The sequence below is a fragment of the Trachymyrmex septentrionalis genome, unplaced genomic scaffold, assembly GCF_001594115.1.
Source record: "Trachymyrmex septentrionalis isolate Tsep2-gDNA-1 unplaced genomic scaffold, Tsep1.0 scaffold213, whole genome shotgun sequence".
In the NCBI taxonomy this organism is placed as follows: Eukaryota; Metazoa; Arthropoda; class Insecta; order Hymenoptera; family Formicidae; genus Trachymyrmex; species Trachymyrmex septentrionalis.
The window spans coordinates 689,104-707,333 of NW_017305321.1; the positions used below are offsets into that span (position 1 = coordinate 689,104).

General features: G+C 35.4%; 3 protein-coding genes across 4 annotated transcripts in view; 2 read left to right on the plus strand and 1 right to left on the minus strand.

Moving 5' to 3' along the window:
• LOC108748178 overlaps window positions 1-2,298 on the plus strand; it is a 4,602-nt gene extending 2,304 nt beyond the window's left edge. Inside the window, exons 4-10 of the mRNA XM_018486204.1 lie at window positions 138-302; window positions 430-678; window positions 943-1,079; window positions 1,159-1,296; window positions 1,444-1,724; window positions 1,845-2,012; window positions 2,118-2,298. Of these exons, the coding sequence (XP_018341706.1) occupies window positions 138-302; window positions 430-678; window positions 943-1,079; window positions 1,159-1,296; window positions 1,444-1,724; window positions 1,845-2,012; window positions 2,118-2,221 (1,242 nt within the window). The 3' untranslated portion in view covers window positions 2,222-2,298. The remainder of the gene's footprint in view (window positions 1-137; window positions 303-429; window positions 679-942; window positions 1,080-1,158; window positions 1,297-1,443; window positions 1,725-1,844; window positions 2,013-2,117) is intronic.
• On the minus strand, window positions 2,248-3,893 carry LOC108748180 (39S ribosomal protein L38, mitochondrial). Its single transcript, XM_018486207.1, has one exon. The coding sequence runs from the start codon at window positions 3,520-3,522 to the stop codon at window positions 2,317-2,319; it is 1,206 nt and encodes a 401-aa protein (XP_018341709.1). The 5' UTR covers window positions 3,523-3,893; the 3' UTR covers window positions 2,248-2,316.
• Window positions 3,894-3,987: 94 nt separating this feature from the next.
• LOC108748175 (type I inositol 3,4-bisphosphate 4-phosphatase) lies at window positions 3,988-18,135 on the plus strand. 2 transcript variants are annotated; one of them, XM_018486201.1, is made up of 19 exons: window positions 3,988-4,621; window positions 4,698-4,757; window positions 6,030-6,208; window positions 7,733-7,825; window positions 9,681-9,836; window positions 10,021-10,221; window positions 10,676-10,830; window positions 10,907-11,079; window positions 11,308-11,452; window positions 11,547-11,662; window positions 11,737-11,823; window positions 11,905-12,065; window positions 12,178-12,361; window positions 12,445-13,526; window positions 13,611-13,915; window positions 13,985-14,202; window positions 14,805-15,124; window positions 15,293-15,560; window positions 15,740-18,135. In XM_018486201.1, exons 3-19 carry the CDS (start codon window positions 6,091-6,093, stop codon window positions 15,870-15,872), a joined length of 3,915 nt encoding a protein of 1,304 aa, XP_018341703.1. In that variant the 5' UTR covers window positions 3,988-4,621; window positions 4,698-4,757; window positions 6,030-6,090; the 3' UTR covers window positions 15,873-18,135. The 2 variants fall into 2 exon arrangements, with proteins under 2 accessions (XP_018341703.1, XP_018341704.1); XM_018486202.1 differs by having other exon boundaries at window positions 13,650-13,915.
• The last annotated feature ends 95 nt before the right edge of the window (window positions 18,136-18,230 follow it).

Below are 18,230 nucleotides of genomic sequence, written 5' to 3' on the forward strand. Positions count from 1 at the left end.
TTAGAGCATGTATTAATATATTGCAATAATATTATGATGTTTGTTATGTATATATTAAATATGAAATATTAAGATTCGTATACTCGTTTTGCGCTAATTTTGAGCCCTAAAGATTTCCTCGTTCGCTGAATGACAAGCTGGAACATTACGTTCTTTCAACTGAACTCGAGGAGCAAATCGAATATCGACCGAACTGCGAGCAGCAACGATTAATAGCACAATTACAGCGGTCCATCGCAAAATATAAAGCAGCAAAAGACATATGTTCTACATATTGGTCGATGCTAAATATCTTGAAAAAAGTAAATCTTAGATTGTCGCATTATTAATTTTCAAAGACAATATTTTTATCTCAAAAACATAAGGAATCTAATTCAAAGATCTTTTTTATATAACTGCATCATTTTTACTCTTACGAAATCTTTGTAGGACGCGATATTTTTCGATACCCTAATGAATATTTTGAAAGAGGACCAATCTTCCCAATGCAAAGTGATGTTGAAGGTGACAGTGATGGGTCAACTAGCAGCGGAGAATCTGGACGATATCAGACAAAAATATAAACGAATGTCTCGAGTTGTCTGGCAAAATATGAAAATTAGAGAACAAATGTTAAGTACTGTAAACAGTCAGGTGAAGGATTTGTGGGCTTACGCACAGTCATTAGTGCGTGCTGAGGTGAATAAGATTATTCTTATTACAAATAAAAATTGTATAGAGCTATTGGTCCTTCTTTATGGCAAAAATCGTAGAAAAGATTTTTATGAAGATATTTGTAATAAAATTTTAGCAAAAAATATTCATGTTAATTAACAACTTTATACGACATAATATGTGCTGTTTATACAGCTTCTAGATAAAGTTTTACAAATATCTACTTTATAATGATGATTTGTATGATGAAGAGATTTATTCAAGTATTTTCTTATTTATAATTTATAGAGCGATCACATTTTTATGAAAAAAGATATCGATTTATTTAACAAAACATTAGAAAATCAGTTAGCACATTTGGAAAATATCTGTACTGAAGTGAAAGACGTTTTACTTGTGCGTTCATATCATGACTTGCTATTAAGGTATTCTATTTTAGATCTTCTACATATTTTATAATAATATCTATAGTTGCTATATACAATATTTTCTTCCTGCAATCAGGTTTGAAAATCAATCTGAACACAGAGTAGCTTTGCTAGCACGGTTAGATATCAATATAAAGAATCGCGAGGTTTTATTAAGCAAAAAACATCACGCGTTACAAGTTCTCGAAGGTCTCAAGTATTCCACAAAAGAACAGTAAATAATTGCTACAAACTATGACAAAGCATTGAGTATAATTAATACATTAAAAAAAGAAATAATATAATGATTAATCTTTCTCTCCAGTAGGCAGTTTTTTATCTCATTAACGAATTGATAATTTGAAAACGCGATATTTCTCAGGTATAAGACTAACAATACGCAAGATATATTAGAACAAATTGAAATCGAGAAGAAACGTGAGAAAGATCTTAGGGAACAGATAACAGCTCACGGCGAATTGATTACACATGTCAGAGCGGCCTTACAGAATATGAATACAATGTTGCTTTGCTTCAAACACATGAAAGAAATGGTGAAAAAACCGGTCAAAAACGCGAAGAAAGAATTGATGATAATTAATGGTAAAGAAGATATAGAAGAACGCGACGCGTTAGCAGAAGTCGAACGAATGGACACAGATGGTAAAAAAAGTTATAATTAACTAAATATCAATTCAAACCTTTCTCTATTCCTTAAAATGTTAAGATAGAAATTACGATAGGAATAATAATTAATTAAACCGTGATGTATCGGTTTTACAGTTTTAGCGCTGCTATCGAAGATCAGCCAAAAAATACACACTCTCTTCAATATTAGTAACTTCGAGCTTCAAGGGGAGAAGGAAGATCAAGCTCGGGATCTCTATCACACCTATGTATCGAATTATAATTCCAATTTGATATTCGGGACTGGCGAAGAAGAACCGATTGGTAAATTATCTCTTCTTTTGTCTGTAAACTGTACAGCTTTAATAATTTTTTATCGAAAAAAATTTTTACAAAATATCTCATTATACAAGCCATACGAATTTACAGGACTATTGGTTGAACATGAGATGATCGACGTTGCTATTCCGACGCGAGCAGACATCAAGTATTACAGCAGGCAGATTCTAGAGGCACACCTGAAACCGGAATAGAGTTTATCGCGTCAACTTCCATCACAATAAAATGCAACATTTGAATACAACTTTTATTTATTGTATAATATTCTGCATTATCAATTAGTATAAATCTAGTATTCATCGAGGTCATTAATATGACCGTATCCCAGCCTCTTCTTTATTATCTCGAATTTCAGCCAAGAAGGTATATATTTTCCATCAGAATGAACCAATGGGAATCTTCTTGGTGGCTCTGGCCCGTCGAAGGGATGAACTTTCTTCAATTTTCTCAACAGAAATTCCTTTTTTATCTGTTTGGGATCGCGATATTTATCCAAATAAATATTGAAGGGTTCCTTCAAAGGGAACCACTTTTGCTTCTTTATGTATGGTTTAGGGAAATCGTACTGGAATATCGGTACTCTCATTTTTAGCGTATTGTAATAAAATTCCTTTAGCGAATGGTCCCAATCCGACTGGAAGAACGCCAAACCAGCAGGGGTCAATTGATCCTGATATTTTCTATAAAAGTCCAGCGTTCTCCAGTTACGCTCTTCCAGATTCAAGCAGGGCTTAGTTTTCTTGTATTCTGAGAAATCTATGCTATGATTCTGCTTGTAAAGCACAAAGATGTATCTGCAGTAGCCAATGCCATATGGCGCTATTGGTTGCAGATAATCCACCAACTCCTCTCCTTCCTTCAAACGATTCCCAGGAATATTGCCGATGAACCAGTGACAATATTCATTGTCTTTGCTGGTCAAGTTACCATCTGGCGTACACATTATAAGACTCCACAGTGTTCCATCCTCTGCATCATATGTTACATCAGGTGCCTTAGAAGCCTCGCTTGGCTTGATCACGTTACCGGTGTAAACCTTTACCAGCTTGTCATCCTCTAGATCGTAGCTTATATTCAGTGGGACTACTGGCATGAAGTAAGCGTCTCCGTACAGATCATTGTAAACGCCATAGTGCTTTGCTATTCTGTGAATGTGAGAGGGCCCATCAATTTGTAGCCAGTCCTCTTTCACTGTCTTTAGATCCACCAATAGCTTCCTGGCGCGCGACGATTTCTCGAGCTCGGCATTGTTCCTGTGTGCTATGATCGCGTTCATCCAATCGCTCGTTATCGAGCGTCTGGTGGTCTTGGTCACCAGATAACCAATGTTCACCTTGAAATCCAAAGTCGGATCTTCTCGATTCAGTTCCTCGAGACGCTGCTTCAAGGTACGGGCGATCGTCGGCGGTTTTCCTCGTATCCGATGGCCGTGACGGACATGCTGGCCCTTCGGAATAAAGTCGTTGGCGAAACAGCGCAAAAGTTTAATAGACATGTCGCGATAGATGTATGTACACACACTTGTGTCCGACGCGAGCTAAATACTCAATAATACATTCTGTCATTTATTTATTAACATTGATGAAAACCTTCCGTTTAAAAAGTCCACTGATCAGTGGGAGTTGTGCGCCTTTGACTTCTCCTTGAGATTATACGACGCTTGGATGACGTTCGGTCGATTTTTTAAATAATTTTGCCCAACTTCTTGATATAATCAGATATAATTAAATATAACACTGATGAAAATCCGAAAGAAAATAGATCAAACTAGAGACCTTCTAGGTTAGATCAGAAAGAGGTTAGGATCTAGATTAGGTGCAACTGCACTTTTAAGGTGCAATTGTACTTTTTATATGTTCTTTCAAAGAAATTTTGCTAAAGAGTCGATTGTGTATCTTGAATAAAACTGAGCAGATATAAAAGTGAGCAGATTCATTAGATGTTGAGCAATTAAATTATCAATATTCTAATAACGCTGACGAACGTTGTAAGTGCCAAATGAAATGCACTCTGATATCAGACCTGACATTATCATCTATCGATATTCGATCAAGAACTCATGATCGGCTAGTAGATGGTGCCATGGTGTCAGAATTTTTCGAAAAACGGCAAAGAAAACGAGACCACTCACCACCCAGTTACACAGGTCGTACTCGCACGTCGCACTCCGGTGAACTCCGGTGAACTCCGGTGCACAGTAGTAGTTCTTATCGTCTCTGATTTGCTCTGATTGCCTCTCAGTTGCTGTCAGTGTGGCTACGATGCCCGTTACTTCGTCACGTCGCCGACCGCTATGTTTGCCTTTCACGCCTTAAAGTCTCGCCCACGATGCGTTAACGTTGCCGCGCGAATCGGACGTCCGTACGATCTCGACCGATTCGTTCTCCATGTCGCACGTGCGTCCCGTCGGCTTAAGATCGATTTGCACCGATAACGCGACGGGAATGAGCTATTCGCGGGGAACGGCGGTGCAGGACACGGTTGGTTTTTGACAGGGATTCCCCGATGCGCGATTGCGAGTTTCCTCGCGAGAACGGGCGAGCCTGGATATCCTGGATTTTCATTGCTACTGAATTCAGCATTCTACCGTTGACGTGAGTGAGCGAATATAGATATCTTTCGATACCGCGCTGCCGATTACCGTTTTCCACCCGTGTTTTGATCTTTTAGTGTGCCGCAATGCCGATGGCAGCGAGAGGAACCTCGAGCAGTGATCCATCTGTAAAAATGGTACGTCTCTTGTTCCTCTTTATAAACCTTTGTTTTTCCGTGAATGAACTTGTGACTCGATTAATGAATTAATTCTTGGTTAATTCTTAGTGCCTATGCACGATGGTTTTTGTTTCTTTACATTATTAGTCATTCCCTATTAATTTTCATAATTTTTACAAGTATACCAAAATTATTAAGTGATTCTTATGTATAGCTTACTTTAATATCTTTAGAAAGTATTTATGAAGTTATGAATTTAAAAAAAAAAGAAAGAACATTAGGTGCTCCTAGTATTTCTAAAGAAAAAAATATACAAGATATGAAGGATCTGTATATCAAAGATTCAAAAGTAAAGATCTTAGATCTAAGAATCTTGTTGATTGACTCAATCGAAATTAGGAGTACTCATTTCTATTTATTCCTAGAATGTTACTTGAACATTATTTGATATTCATATAATATTCTAAGAATATTGTGTTTTATAAGGTTAAAATTGTTATTATAATTAGACCAAAGATATATTCTAAAATGTTGAGATTCATACTGTTTTGACAGTTATATTTCTTACATCGAAAAGGCTGATTGTATTAATTGAAATTCTGATAGATTCGATAAACTATAAAGGTTTATTATTAGATATCAAAGAAGCAACCCAATATCTTGAGTTAAATAACATTTTGTTATTTTTATTTCTATGTATATCAAAATGTAAATCAATCTATTTCTGTAATTAATTTCAAAGTCTATATTAACATATACCTTTAAATAATAAATTAAATTTAATAAATTTTTTTGAATTAAATTGTTTAACTCTACTGTTTAGATTAACAATAATACATATTGAATGAGAGCAGTGACGATGAATAGAAATTATTATAAATAACTAAAATTAGATATAATTTGACATTATGAGTTTAACAGTCGTGTACAAATCAGATACTTTTTATCACAAGCATTCTAATTGAGATAATCAGAAATTTAATTATGATAAATAATTAGATTTCTGATTAGTATAATTTAGGCTGCAATTTGTTGGTGCCTCTTGTTGGCACAACCAAGACATTTTTTTCAGTGTACTGCTGTAAGCCATGAATGGGCAATATAAAATGTATATCAAATATAAGGCATCAATTCTTATGGTTACATATTTGTAAATTAAATCTAACATTAAAATTAAATTAATATAGAATTGATAGAGAAAAAGAATGTTTAGCTCTTAAGATTGTATAATAGTTGCATTGCACGAAATTTCAAAGATGCATGGTTTTTAAAGACTTTTTCAATTTCCAGTATATAAGAGACAAGTAAGCAGCGAAAACTGTAAATATGTCGGCTTGATTGTCTGCGCAAGATGAGATTCAATAAGCAGGAGCTATTGACTCTGGCTACGCAGCCTTCGCAAAAATTTGAGAAAGAGGGTATCCTGTACGTAAGAGAACGGCAAGAAGGCTTCTTTCGCAGGACGGAAAGTGAGTTCTTGGAACGTCCACAAACGCAATAAATATCTCTTCAAATTATAAGACCAATTATAGTGATGGAATTTATCTTAGCGAATGATTACCGATGCATGATTATTCTTTGTTCATGTTGTTCAAGGCTTGATGATAAATTTCTAAAAATTCTTCGTTTGATGTTTGACGTAGAGACCTTTATAGAAGATCTTGTGATTCAGATTCGAACGTGTTAGACTAATATTACATTTGTCCGTTTTTGTGATACGACAAAATTTTCAAATCTGTTGATTGACTGTAAGATAGAGAGACTTGAGAACTTGAGTACTTTTCTGTCCCGCAGTCAATTAACATGCTTGAAAAATTTATCACAAAAATGGGCAAATATAATATTTAGCCTTACAAGTATTTACAAAAAATGGCTGCATTTGGTTGTAGCTTTGTTTTAGTAATAAAAGAGACATAATTTAATGTTGTTTAAAGTCTTTTTATATTTATTGATTGGAATTGTTCAATATTTAGGCTCATATACCCTTAGTGATTTATTAAATGTTACATTATGATAGAATATGTTGCACGAAAGAGATTTTATCGGCTCCCATGAATTGTTCCATTTGACTTATTCAATGCCCCATGACATCAGCGGAGAGACTGATAATTTATCCTGTTTCTCTGTTCTTTCGTATTACGGCATGGCTTTGCACGAAGCAGACTATTTATTTTGTCATACGTTGAATGACGTTAGCATTAGAAACTTCGCGAAGGTATCAAGAATAGAGCAAAGTCTATTCGATTAATTTAAAATTTCGAACACGGTACAATTCGCAAGAAAATAAAACTTGAAGATTGTCGAGGTTTAAGTTTAATAATTCTAATCTCATTATGTAGAGGGTATTAAAGAGTACCAAAATGAAAAAAGACTATTGAACTTGAAACTAAAAAAATCTTAGGTCTGTTTTTTATCGGTGAACTCTCTGAACTGGTGTACTACAATGCAATAAATCCAGTAAGTTTAAATAAAAAAAAGCATATAGTTTATCTCATTTCAACTTATCGCATCGTGTAGTTCAGAGTTTTTTGATAAAGAATAGGCCTTTAATTTTGTTCAGAATATCATATTTGAAATTACCACCTTATCCTATATTATCTAAAGTTCTACTCTAAATTAAATACTAAGATATCGGAGTAAAAAGTAGATAACTAAATGATGCTTCAATATTACGAGCCAGAAATGTTTTAATAACAGAATGAGAATTCGTCAAAAAATAGAAGCAAATGAGTTATTTAAAAATAATATCTACTCCTTCTTTTCATGAATTAGCGACGATAAAAATAATCATTCATTAACGAGATATTAATAAACTGATAACAAAGAGATCTGCACAGACCCACATTTCATGCCCACGTGATTTGTTATAAATCGATACGAACCTGACATATAATTGCAACAGTTAAATTAACTCACTCGCTGCTCTTTCTTCTTGCCCTTTTACTTTATTAATATCGTTGTGGCGGCTATTAGCAATATCGTGCAATTTTCAGGTACAGGTAAAAAATCCGAGAACAAAAATCAGAAAGGAAGGTCGCATAAAAGTCTACGAGATCTCAATTGCGTTACTGCCGGCTTGAGCAAAGGTACATTTGCCCGAGTGCATTTTGCTGTAATATGATACATACTTATTGAAATCCATCTCACGCTCCTACTTCACAATTTGTAACGCGATTAACACGCTCTTTAATGGCCCGACAAATCTTGATTAACGTGTGTGGACGCATTTTCTTCGACACTGTTTCTTAAAAAACACTTGCAAGAGTTCAACGCACGCTTCAGTGAGATTAATCTCGCAATTTATTTATTGCATATTGAAACAAAGATTGGATAAGGAAAATTAGATAATCTAACGAATAAATAAAATATCCAAATTTCCAGCTCGGAAATTTAACATCTCTATTCTTTCGTATTTAATATGTTGTATCTAATTTTTACACTAAAATTACTCATTTGACTTTTTTGTTTAATATGTAATGTTTGCATGCAGTGAATTTATCACAACGCTTGATTCTCGATTTATCGGAATAAAAACGAAAATTCTCAATATTAACAAACTCTCACAGCTATGATATTTTGTAATTTATCTTATTTTTAGTTTTCATTATTTAAATTGTTATCAGCAATTAATATCTCAGTATTATACAAATTGTGGAATTGTTTTTTGTTAAAAAAGTTAATCAAGTGCGAAAGCTTGATAAATTACGAAGATCGCTTTCGGTGGTAAATCGAGAATTGCATGTGAAATGAAATGTTTTGCATGTTGTATGCATTTTTCCATAGAAAAATAAAGAAAAATAACGTAGAAGTTTTGATTTAATCCGTCGTTCACGAGACACGCAGCGCTTTAAATTTAAAGAAAATAAGTAGAAAACATTTTTTAAATACTTGTATACATTTTACATTTATATCTTTACATAGCATGTAAGAATCTTATTTTTGGTGCTTGTATTTGTAAATACCTGTAGTTCAAGAGCGCATCAATCGCATTGATTTTAATGAAAAGGATAAAAATAGGAGAAATCAAGGACATAGTAACGTAATATGATGGAATGATAAGGGTAATCGGTCTCATGAGAAATCGTGTATTCTCGGAAGGATATAATATTCTATGCGAACTATAAGAAAGAAAAATAATCTTGTCGCGATTATCTGGGAACATAAATATTCAAGTATTCCATTCCAATTTTCATAAACTTCCAATATATAAGATAAAAATAAGAGATACATATTTTTTTTATAAGTGCTCTCTTATTTTAGTCTTTATTTTTTATGCATGTGTTAAGAGGATAAACAATTTTTTTAATTTTTTATAAATTAAATATTTTTTAAATCACTATTATAATTTTTTTTATTACTCTAATTTTTAAATCATTATTATAAAGTACTCTTAAAATCGCTTAACTTTTATTTAAAACATTTTTTTTGTATCTTTGACCATTTAAACGATTTTCATTCAAGAAAAACCAATTCTTTTCAAGAGAGAATTTCGTTCTTTTAAAGTGCGAGAAAGTACTTATAAAAAATATGTGGCTCATGTTTTATCTATTATATATTTTAATATATCCACAGCTTATTAAAATCGGAGGAGGATACGTGGGTGTATTCTTTATTAACATTAATCAGTATTCTCAAGCGCAGTAAACTGAAGTTCAATTGCTAATAAATCTTTAACAGATCTTTAGTTGGAGCTCCTCATTTCTACATTATTATTAAAGATTGTTTCGATGCGACTGATAGCTCTTTCGAAAAACACATGATCATTAATCGCTAGAATGAATCCGTAATGAACTAAACGGATGCGAAAGATATTGTCCTCCTCTTCCTCTGTCTCTTTTTCTGCCGCTTATTATCGCTCACAGAAACCCCCTCTCTAATGAAAATATCCCAACATATGAACGATCGCGCTTAAGCCGCTGCTGCTCTGCTTCTCTTGTGCAGTAAGTCTCGAACGATGGTGCAGACTGCGAGGCAACCTTCTGTTCTATTTCAAATCGCGGGAACAGTGGTCGGAGCCGCTAGGAGTGATCATACTGGAACAGTGTACGGTTCGTGTGGATCCGTCCAGCAACCAGGTTCCTTACGGATTCAGCATAGGCAAGTATCATCATTTGTAGCTTCTTGTATTTTCCTCTCCTTTCCTCTCTTTTTTCCTTGATGCATCACTATAACGATGCATTGATGACACACTCATCATCATCTGCATGCGTGCGTGCCTGTCTCGCTTTCATGTAGCATGCAAGACGACGTTAAAAAGCACAGAAAGGGAAAAATGTTGCAGTTTTCGACGGAGGCTTGTTTCAACAGTTAGGCGCCAACACGGCCGAGGAACGCGACAGTTGGTTGCAGGCGCTGCAGCTGGCCAGCTACGAGTGTATGCGAAGCCAGTTGTTGTCGTTGCGACAGCGCATCGAAGCCTTCAGCGGGCACAAGCACGACACCGATATACAGATGTTGCGGCTGCAGCGCGGGACCCTTACAGGTCTGAACGCTTTAATTGTCTTATAATTGAAAGTTTTCCCTTGCCTGGAGAACGCACAATTTTTTTCACGCCTTCTTTAGCATATTGACTATTGTAAGCTCTTTAGTCTTAGATTAATAGCTAACAAAATTTGATAAAAATTAAATTAAAAATTTACTGACAAATTTAGTATTAAATTCGTGGAGTTAATTGATGCAGGATTTGGGAGACATTTTTGTTAAATTTTTATTAATAAAGAATATCATTGCAATGTTTTTTCACAGAATACAACTTCGCTATTTGTTTAAAGCTAGTAAAGTATTTTATTACAGCTACAAGTATACGTAATAATAAAATTGTATTCTATGTGGATCGCTATTCACGCTTAATGCATGAAGCATAAGTAAAATTTGACATACATCATTGGTCTCGTGAATGGATTCGTACTGAATGTTTTTTTTTTTTTTTTTTCCAGATCCGGCGGAAGTACCAATGTGCGAGATATCATTAGCTTGCGACAATCTGTTGTGTGATGGACATGGCCGACCACCCACTCCTGTTTTAGAGATAGATGTACAGTCTAAATCTTCCAAAACTTGGATTAAGTATGCACGAACGGAAGTTGTAGAGGTAACTACAAAAAATTCTCGAAAACTGTTTCCCCTGCAAGTTGTAATTTTGTAAGTTTCTTCGTGACCTGTTTCAGCGAAGTAGTAATCCGAATTTCTTAACTACGGTAAGCTTCCGAGCTAGCGACGGATTAACCACTGAAACGAAAATTAGGATAACCGCATACGACGTCAGAGAGAGAGTCAGCCAAACCGCAACTCCCATAGGAAGCGCGGTAGTGACATTCAGTACAGTGCAAGACACTCCTAGGTAATTCTAATTTATAAATCTCGATTTACAAATTTAATAAATTCGAAAATACTGCATTGGAGTATAAAACTTAACAATTTTTAATTTAATTACATATTTTTTTAAATTAAAATTTTATATATTTAAGAAAATATATTATAATTTTCTTTGATTAACTGCATGTATAAAAATTATTTAATTAATTGTATTGTTTTAACTATTTTTATCTTTATTTGATTTTTTTTTTAGATTAAGGATACCATTAAAATCAGCCAAAACAACGACAGTTGGATTTTTAACAATTAATGTGTGGAATCTGGAAGCCGAGGATAAAGGGAATAGCACCGAGAGTACACCATCGCGAAATGCAGTATACAACAGTAATAACCAACAAGTAATAAGTTAATTTGATTAGTGTTTCTAGACAGAATCATTATTATTTTGTTTATGCAACCATTTAATTCTTATCGATATATAACATTTTTTAGCTGCCTTCGCATAGACGCTCACAATCGTTACCTCCAAGATTAGGAACAAAAATTAAGTTTCCACATCAAGGCCAATTAAAACTTCTCTTTGCGAATCCATTTGTGCAGACTTACAGGTAAGTTTCTACACTAACGAATCGAAGTTATTATAGATGCAGTTTACAGCCCTTATCTGATCTGGTTATCGTAGATTCCACTCCGGATTAGGAGGTGATATATGCGTACATGAGATTATGGCAGAGAGTAAACTCTGTTTCCAATTTCCACAACATTTATTGTGAGCATATTTCATCTGATATTATGTTATAAATAGTAAAATCATGAAACCGTAATGAAATAACGTAGCGGTAAATTGCAGAGCTATTTGGATACAGGAAGAAAAGGAATTATTACAAGAGGTAGCTGGAATGGGAGAGTTGAGAGAGCCATGGCATACGAAGCAAGTCGAATTGCTCGATCGTCATCTTCACTTGTTACATTTGTATTCCCAAGCCAAAGAAAACTTAGCCGCCTATAAAGGTGAATCCATGTTTATTTCGTAACAAATAGTTCAATTTATTCGAAAGAAAAAATAAACTTTAGCTCGTCTCTAAAAATTTAATGTTCTAATGTTTGATGATTTGAATTTCAGGAAGTTATTTTAAGCAGTCGTCGCGTAAGAACGATCGTACTCTCGAATTTGCGCCTTTGAATTTACATCTTCAACGAATGTGGGTCCACAACGATACATTAAACAAGTGCGGATTTTATGATTTTATTAGCGTAGGAGCGTTTACAGCCCATTCTCATAAAAGCAAAAACGGCGGACTCATAAGGTATACTCTTTCTTATCCAAATGATCGTCAAAGTATATAAAATACAATTACAGTTTTTAATAATATTGTTTTTTTGTCTGCAGATTGGTGCAGGCACTAAAGGAGTCGCCTATGCGAAGTAATCAGCTGTATCAGGGAACATCAAAAATTACGATGGCGCACGATGCGATCCAAGCGATCAAACAATTACGCCGGGACGTTGTAGAAGCAATGAGATCCTTGATGAAACTTGCCAAGGAGAAACAGACGAGTGGCATGTTGCCGATATGCGAGGATATGATCACAAAAACTAGAATCTTACTTAGTCTCTGGGATCCCGGCTTAGTAGAGGAGGCTTTAACGTTTTTGGAAGAGTACAAAGTCGCGAAAGTCCAGGAGAACTCGACCTCATCTTCGGACGACACTTTGACGCTGGACTTTAAAATTAATCAATCCTTGTCACCCTTTAAACGAATCACGCAGCAACTTAATTTCGACTTAAAGAGCCCCGATTTCGACGATTTCGTTACGCCCGACACTCCTGAATGCGTGCAAGACATCTGGTCGAAGAACGGCATCAGAAATGGCGAGTACACTTCCATAGCGTACTCGAGAAATGAAGCGCCGAACAATAACACCAGCGAGGGCGACATTGCGGAAGAGAATTTTGTAATATTTCCGGATGTGGAGGATTATCCTAAACAGGCAGAAGTTGAAACTGATGAAAGTATTCAGCGAAATCATGACAACGAAAGAAAAGAAGGCTACGACGACGAGAAGGAAGATTTGAAGAACGATACCGATCCGTGCAAGCGTTTCTTAGATACTCAAAAGATGTGCAATTCGCCATCTGCAAATTATTACAAACCTACAGACGAGCCGGAGCCGTGGGATCTCACTCAGTTAAATATTGAGGCGAGCGTCATGTGCCTCGTGTCTAAGGTGAAGTTTCTTTGTGGCAGATGTAGCAGTCCAGCCGTACGATTGCGTAACAAAGGTAGTCTGGGCAGATCGCAGAGTTTGAAAGGCTGCTTGCCAAGCAATCGGCATAACATTGAAGTTGTTACCATTCAGCCAAAGAACGGTATTAAGTGCGAGGAGTCGAACAAATTGCTCGAGGAGTCAAACGAGCTGCAGCAGCCCAGCCCAGGATTGGAGAAATCAGCGCTCTCCAAGGCAAAAGAAGGTAAGAAAGTCTTCTTATGTAATGTTTTTTTATGTAAAAACGTAGTAAAGGGTAGTAAAGACATGCAACATAATACATTATTAGGGATAACCGATATTTATCGTAACTCGTCTTCCAATGAAGTGTGCCAAGCAGTCGATTCGATGACGCGTGTGATCAAAAGTAATTCGGGACAGAGGAACAAGTTTACCGAGGGCCTAGACTTTGCGTCGATTGTCGATTGGACAAGCGAGCTCAGGCCGAGCATGAAGAAGCTGCGGCAAGCTATGGACGGTCTGCTGAAAACTGCCAGACTGACACATTCCGTATTTCGTGTACAGGAGGATTCAAAAACGGCGCAACGCGCGTGCAACGTTCGGTATAGAAGAGATGTTTGCTTCAGTCAAGCGGTGAGTTTATCGTTATTTAATTTAGAAAGATATGTAAGAACATTTGAGAATAACCGCATAAAATTTTAGCTAACTGCCTTAGTAACCGGCATAATGGCGAAATTATGGTGTCAACGGCCCGATCCGATGTTTCTGCTAATACTTACAACTCTGGGACCTTTGGTCTCCTTTGAAGGCCTTCTTAGCTATTACGGAGACGAGATAGACATGTGGGGCGACATGGCTGTAGCGGTCGAAGACACGCATACTGTCACGTTCACTTTGTCCAGATGTGGCATTCAACCGAGGTAGGCAGAAGTTTTATCACATTTCTTAATTGACCCTTAAACGTCTTTTCAGTATGGCATACCTGGCTTTTTTACGATGCTTTTCTATTGCTTACTCAAGCAAACGTTTTTCTCTATTTCGGTTAGATGGTTAAGCATAAAATGCATCATAGTAAAATCGACTCGTTAATATAGAAACTTTTCTGTAAATCTATACAAAAGTTTTGACAAATGTCTTTTTTTTTCGTTTTGCTAAATACTTTCGTCGGTTCCCGTTTTTGTCTAGGATAGTTTCCACTCCGGAAATATTACGAAATTCTCTTCGCAATGTCTTCCTTGTCGGTGTTATTGTGGGTTGTCTTCTTTATCCAGTATGCTGTGAAAGCGTATTTATTATTTCTGATGTTATTCTTCGATTAGATGTCCTAAGCACTTGGAAATGTCGGACTTAACGATCGTCGAAATCGGAGTATTTAAATCGAAATTTAATAACTGCGTGTTAATTTTATGTAAATTATAAACAATCGAATTGGGTTGGGTATACCATACACCAGTTGTTGTTTCCATAGTGTTTAAGAGTTAAAAAGAAATTTTCATCTAAACGCAAATGTTAATTCTTACAGAGTTGGAGGAAAGTCTAACGCATTCCAGCTTCCTGTGCCGCGCGTAGTAGGCTCGCGAAGTGCGCTAACGGTGATACTCCCGGTTCCAGACGCGATTTACTCTCTCTTGCCATTAGTGCCCTCCTCAAGACAAACGTTGTCGTTCAACGTAACTCCCGTGTTCTTCAATGTCGGTATCAACGAAATGGCTTCCTTAGCTGAGAGCCTTGGCACCACAAAACCACAGGAGAAAAGCAATATGGACAACTTTGATAGATTGAACGAATATTATTTAAGATTTAAGAAGCTGAATTTACCAACGGAACCTACATCTACGCGTTGTAAGTACAGAACTAACTAAGCTTATTGTAAAGATAATAATCTAAGAAATATTGTTTAAAAATATTTAAAACTTATAAGATATTTTCTTTGGACGCTTTTTAGATTTTTGTATTGTTTACATATTTTTTGTTAATAGATTCTAAAATTGGTATATTTTTTTATTTCAGTTGCCGCTAGGTCAATTCTGGGCCACACATTGTCGGATATGATGGTGAATTTAAAGACGTGTGTGCAAGAAAGAGTCAATAAGAATGTAGAAATCTTGCAATTGTCCTCGCAAATATGTCGAAGAATGCGCGGTTTGAGATTCACCAGCTGCAAAAGCGCAAAAGATCGGACTAGTATGTCCATCACTCTTGAACAAGTTAATATATTGTCATCGGAGTATCATCTGGCTGAACACGAGTACATGAGGGCTCTCGATTGTATGCGAAGGTAAGTGTAAAAGAAAGAGGAAAAGATATTTGAACGGGATCGAATTAATCATTATACGTAATTAAATTTAAAAAAATTATTTTTCTACTCTCGCGTAATATACGAAATAATTTTAAATATTTTTTTATATTATTGGGAATTGGAATTGTCTCATAAATTTCGACTTTTATCTGTTTTAGCGAGGGCTGTCGTCGGGAGAACACGTGGAAGAATATCGGTGTGCGCAAATACGCGTTTAACAGCTTGCAGATTCTGACGCTGCCTAGACTCTACCGACCGCCGACCGGCACGTACGGATCTGCCCAGACTTAAGGAGGAATCCAATTAGCGTTATGTACGCACATTGCACAAAATTAAGTTTGACTTTCTGGCTGTGTAATCGGATTAACTTCCGTAGTATGTGCTAAGTATATAGTACTTGTTACAGAGTAGCAGATTCTGAAGATGCGTTTAAGTGACGTAATTCTTTAGAGAATTTATTGGGGACACGCGACTGACACGTGTTAGGCATACGAAATGCCCCTACCAGGGACGTAGCAATATGATAACAATAAGAAAGAGCTTCTGCGTCCGCTTTTTATTTTTATTTTTTTCGTTGAGATTGCTTTTTTGTTTACGCGTTTTGAGATTCAACTAATTGTTGTGTATAGAAATTTATATATTTTGTTTTTGAACATAAGAGCTGTAGCTACGCCCCCTCCCATTCCTAAGGCATAATTTAAGTGCATTATTTGCTTAGATTTGCAATGTAGAACCGACGTGAATTAACGTGAGTTTGGTTCTACAAAATATAAGCGGAAAATTATTTACGTAATGTGTATTGTAATGGGACTGGCCGGAAATGCAGGGTGAATAGGATTAGAATGAAAATTTTCTTGCCGCTTCCACTTTTATATCTTTTAAAAATTCAATTTCTATTGTTTTCTCTTATCTGTATGCTGTTTCTATTGTGCAGGTTTTTAATTTTGATCTAATTCACCCTTCACTCCATCCCGCGATTGTTGGCGAGTTTTTGCAATATCATAAACACTTTGAATGCTATAAACGCTAAATTCACGTGTTTGGTATAAATATCCAGACATCCAAGTCTGCTTGAATAGATTTTGCTGCTAACAAAAAATGTCTACTGATAAAGTTTATCAACAATAGACCTATTTTGTGACTTTTTAACAATTTTACTAGGTAGGGATTGTTGCGCAAGTATTTTACATGGTGAAAAAGCTGCGCAACGATAGTATAACGAACTATTATTAAAAGTTACAGAATAGGTCTACTGGAAGGTTACAAATTTAATGCAGAATCTATATATGTTGCTGATAAAATGTCACAAAGAATATAACAGAATTTGTTTATATTATTTGACAGCAGATTGGTGGTAAGGACCAAGCAGATTTATTTATAGTTTGACGCAGAATGATAGCAGAAATCGAGCAGAATCTGTTCAATGTAAACTTCTTGTTAAATAAATTATTATTTGTGCAGATCTTTTAGGAGGATTAATATCTACAAGATGTCACGCTATTTAATCTGTCGAAGATAAAAGTCACGACAATGATAAAAATAAGCCGGATATATGAAAATATTTTACGAACTCCATTTAATATTTACGTAACTTTAACAGCAGATTGATAATAGGAGTAGATTTGATAGCAGAAATCGAGAATCTTCAACAAACTTTGCTCAACTTCTACCATTAATCTACTATTATGTTGTATCGATAAGCTCTTCCGGCAGTAGAACACTTAATGCAAACATAAAGAATACTAAATCTATTAAATTTCTTAAATGGAATTTGTTACCAATCTGCTAATATTCCGCGGATAGTTTGCTTACTGGGTATATTTTGCAAAGCTTGCAAATAAATCACAAGTTATATCCATTGCAGCATTGTACGTGATTTTGAGCGTTTATCATATTCAAAACACGGTATTGCAAAAGCTGTCTGTTATATCTAATTCTATTCGAATCTATCGTATTCGTTGAATCGATTATTCGCCTTTACAGGAATAATTAGCTCGGTGCCATTTTCTGCCATATTATTACTCATGGAATATTCGGTAATATTAGCATCGTTAGCATCGATTTCGAACAAATATCGTGAGATCGTATAAATATTATTCGGGAACGAATGACGTTGTATTTAACGGGAGAACGTTATTTTCACACGCGTCTGTGCGTGCGTGGGAATTTCCGTATTATATCCAACATTTTGTCATACAAATGAATCCAAACACATAAACACGTAGCCGTATTTCCATCACCCTAATTGAATATCCACTAACGCGTTACCATATCCGTAAACATAGACGGTAGATTCCAACAGGTTGGACAATTTTGTTTTCAATAAATTATTAATTTTACCTGATAATTGGCCATTTGCCTTTCTCATTTTTTTCCGATTAGGCGACAACAAAAATCCATATCCTCTTAAAACGTAACACGTCCATATAATACATTCCTGCGATTTGTACAAACAACAATCCTGCAAACCGCAAGCAAATCAGAAATCCATCCAATCTTTTTACATAGATTTCAATTTTACAAAATCTTGATTAGAGAGATATTTACTAAAATACTAAATGAAAGTAAAGTTTAAAAAGTTTTATGGAAAGATATCTATGTTTTTTAACTCAAATTAAATTTTATCGGGAGAAGAAAACTTTCAGCCGA

Excerpts from the sequence above, each read along its gene's own strand:
- LOC108748180 (XM_018486207.1), bottom strand. The coding sequence starts at position 3,522 with ATGTCTATTAAACTTTTGCGCTGTTTCGCCAACGACTTTATTCCGAAG.
- LOC108748175 (XM_018486201.1), top strand. The coding sequence starts at position 6,091 with ATGAGATTCAATAAGCAGGAGCTATTGACTCTGGCTACGCAGCCTTCG. Across the intron at positions 11,824-11,904 it reads CAATTTCCACAACATTTATT|AGCTATTTGGATACAGGAAG; the intron begins GTGAGCATATTT and ends GGTAAATTGCAG. Across the intron at positions 13,527-13,610 it reads GCTCTCCAAGGCAAAAGAAG|GGATAACCGATATTTATCGT; the intron begins GTAAGAAAGTCT and ends ATACATTATTAG.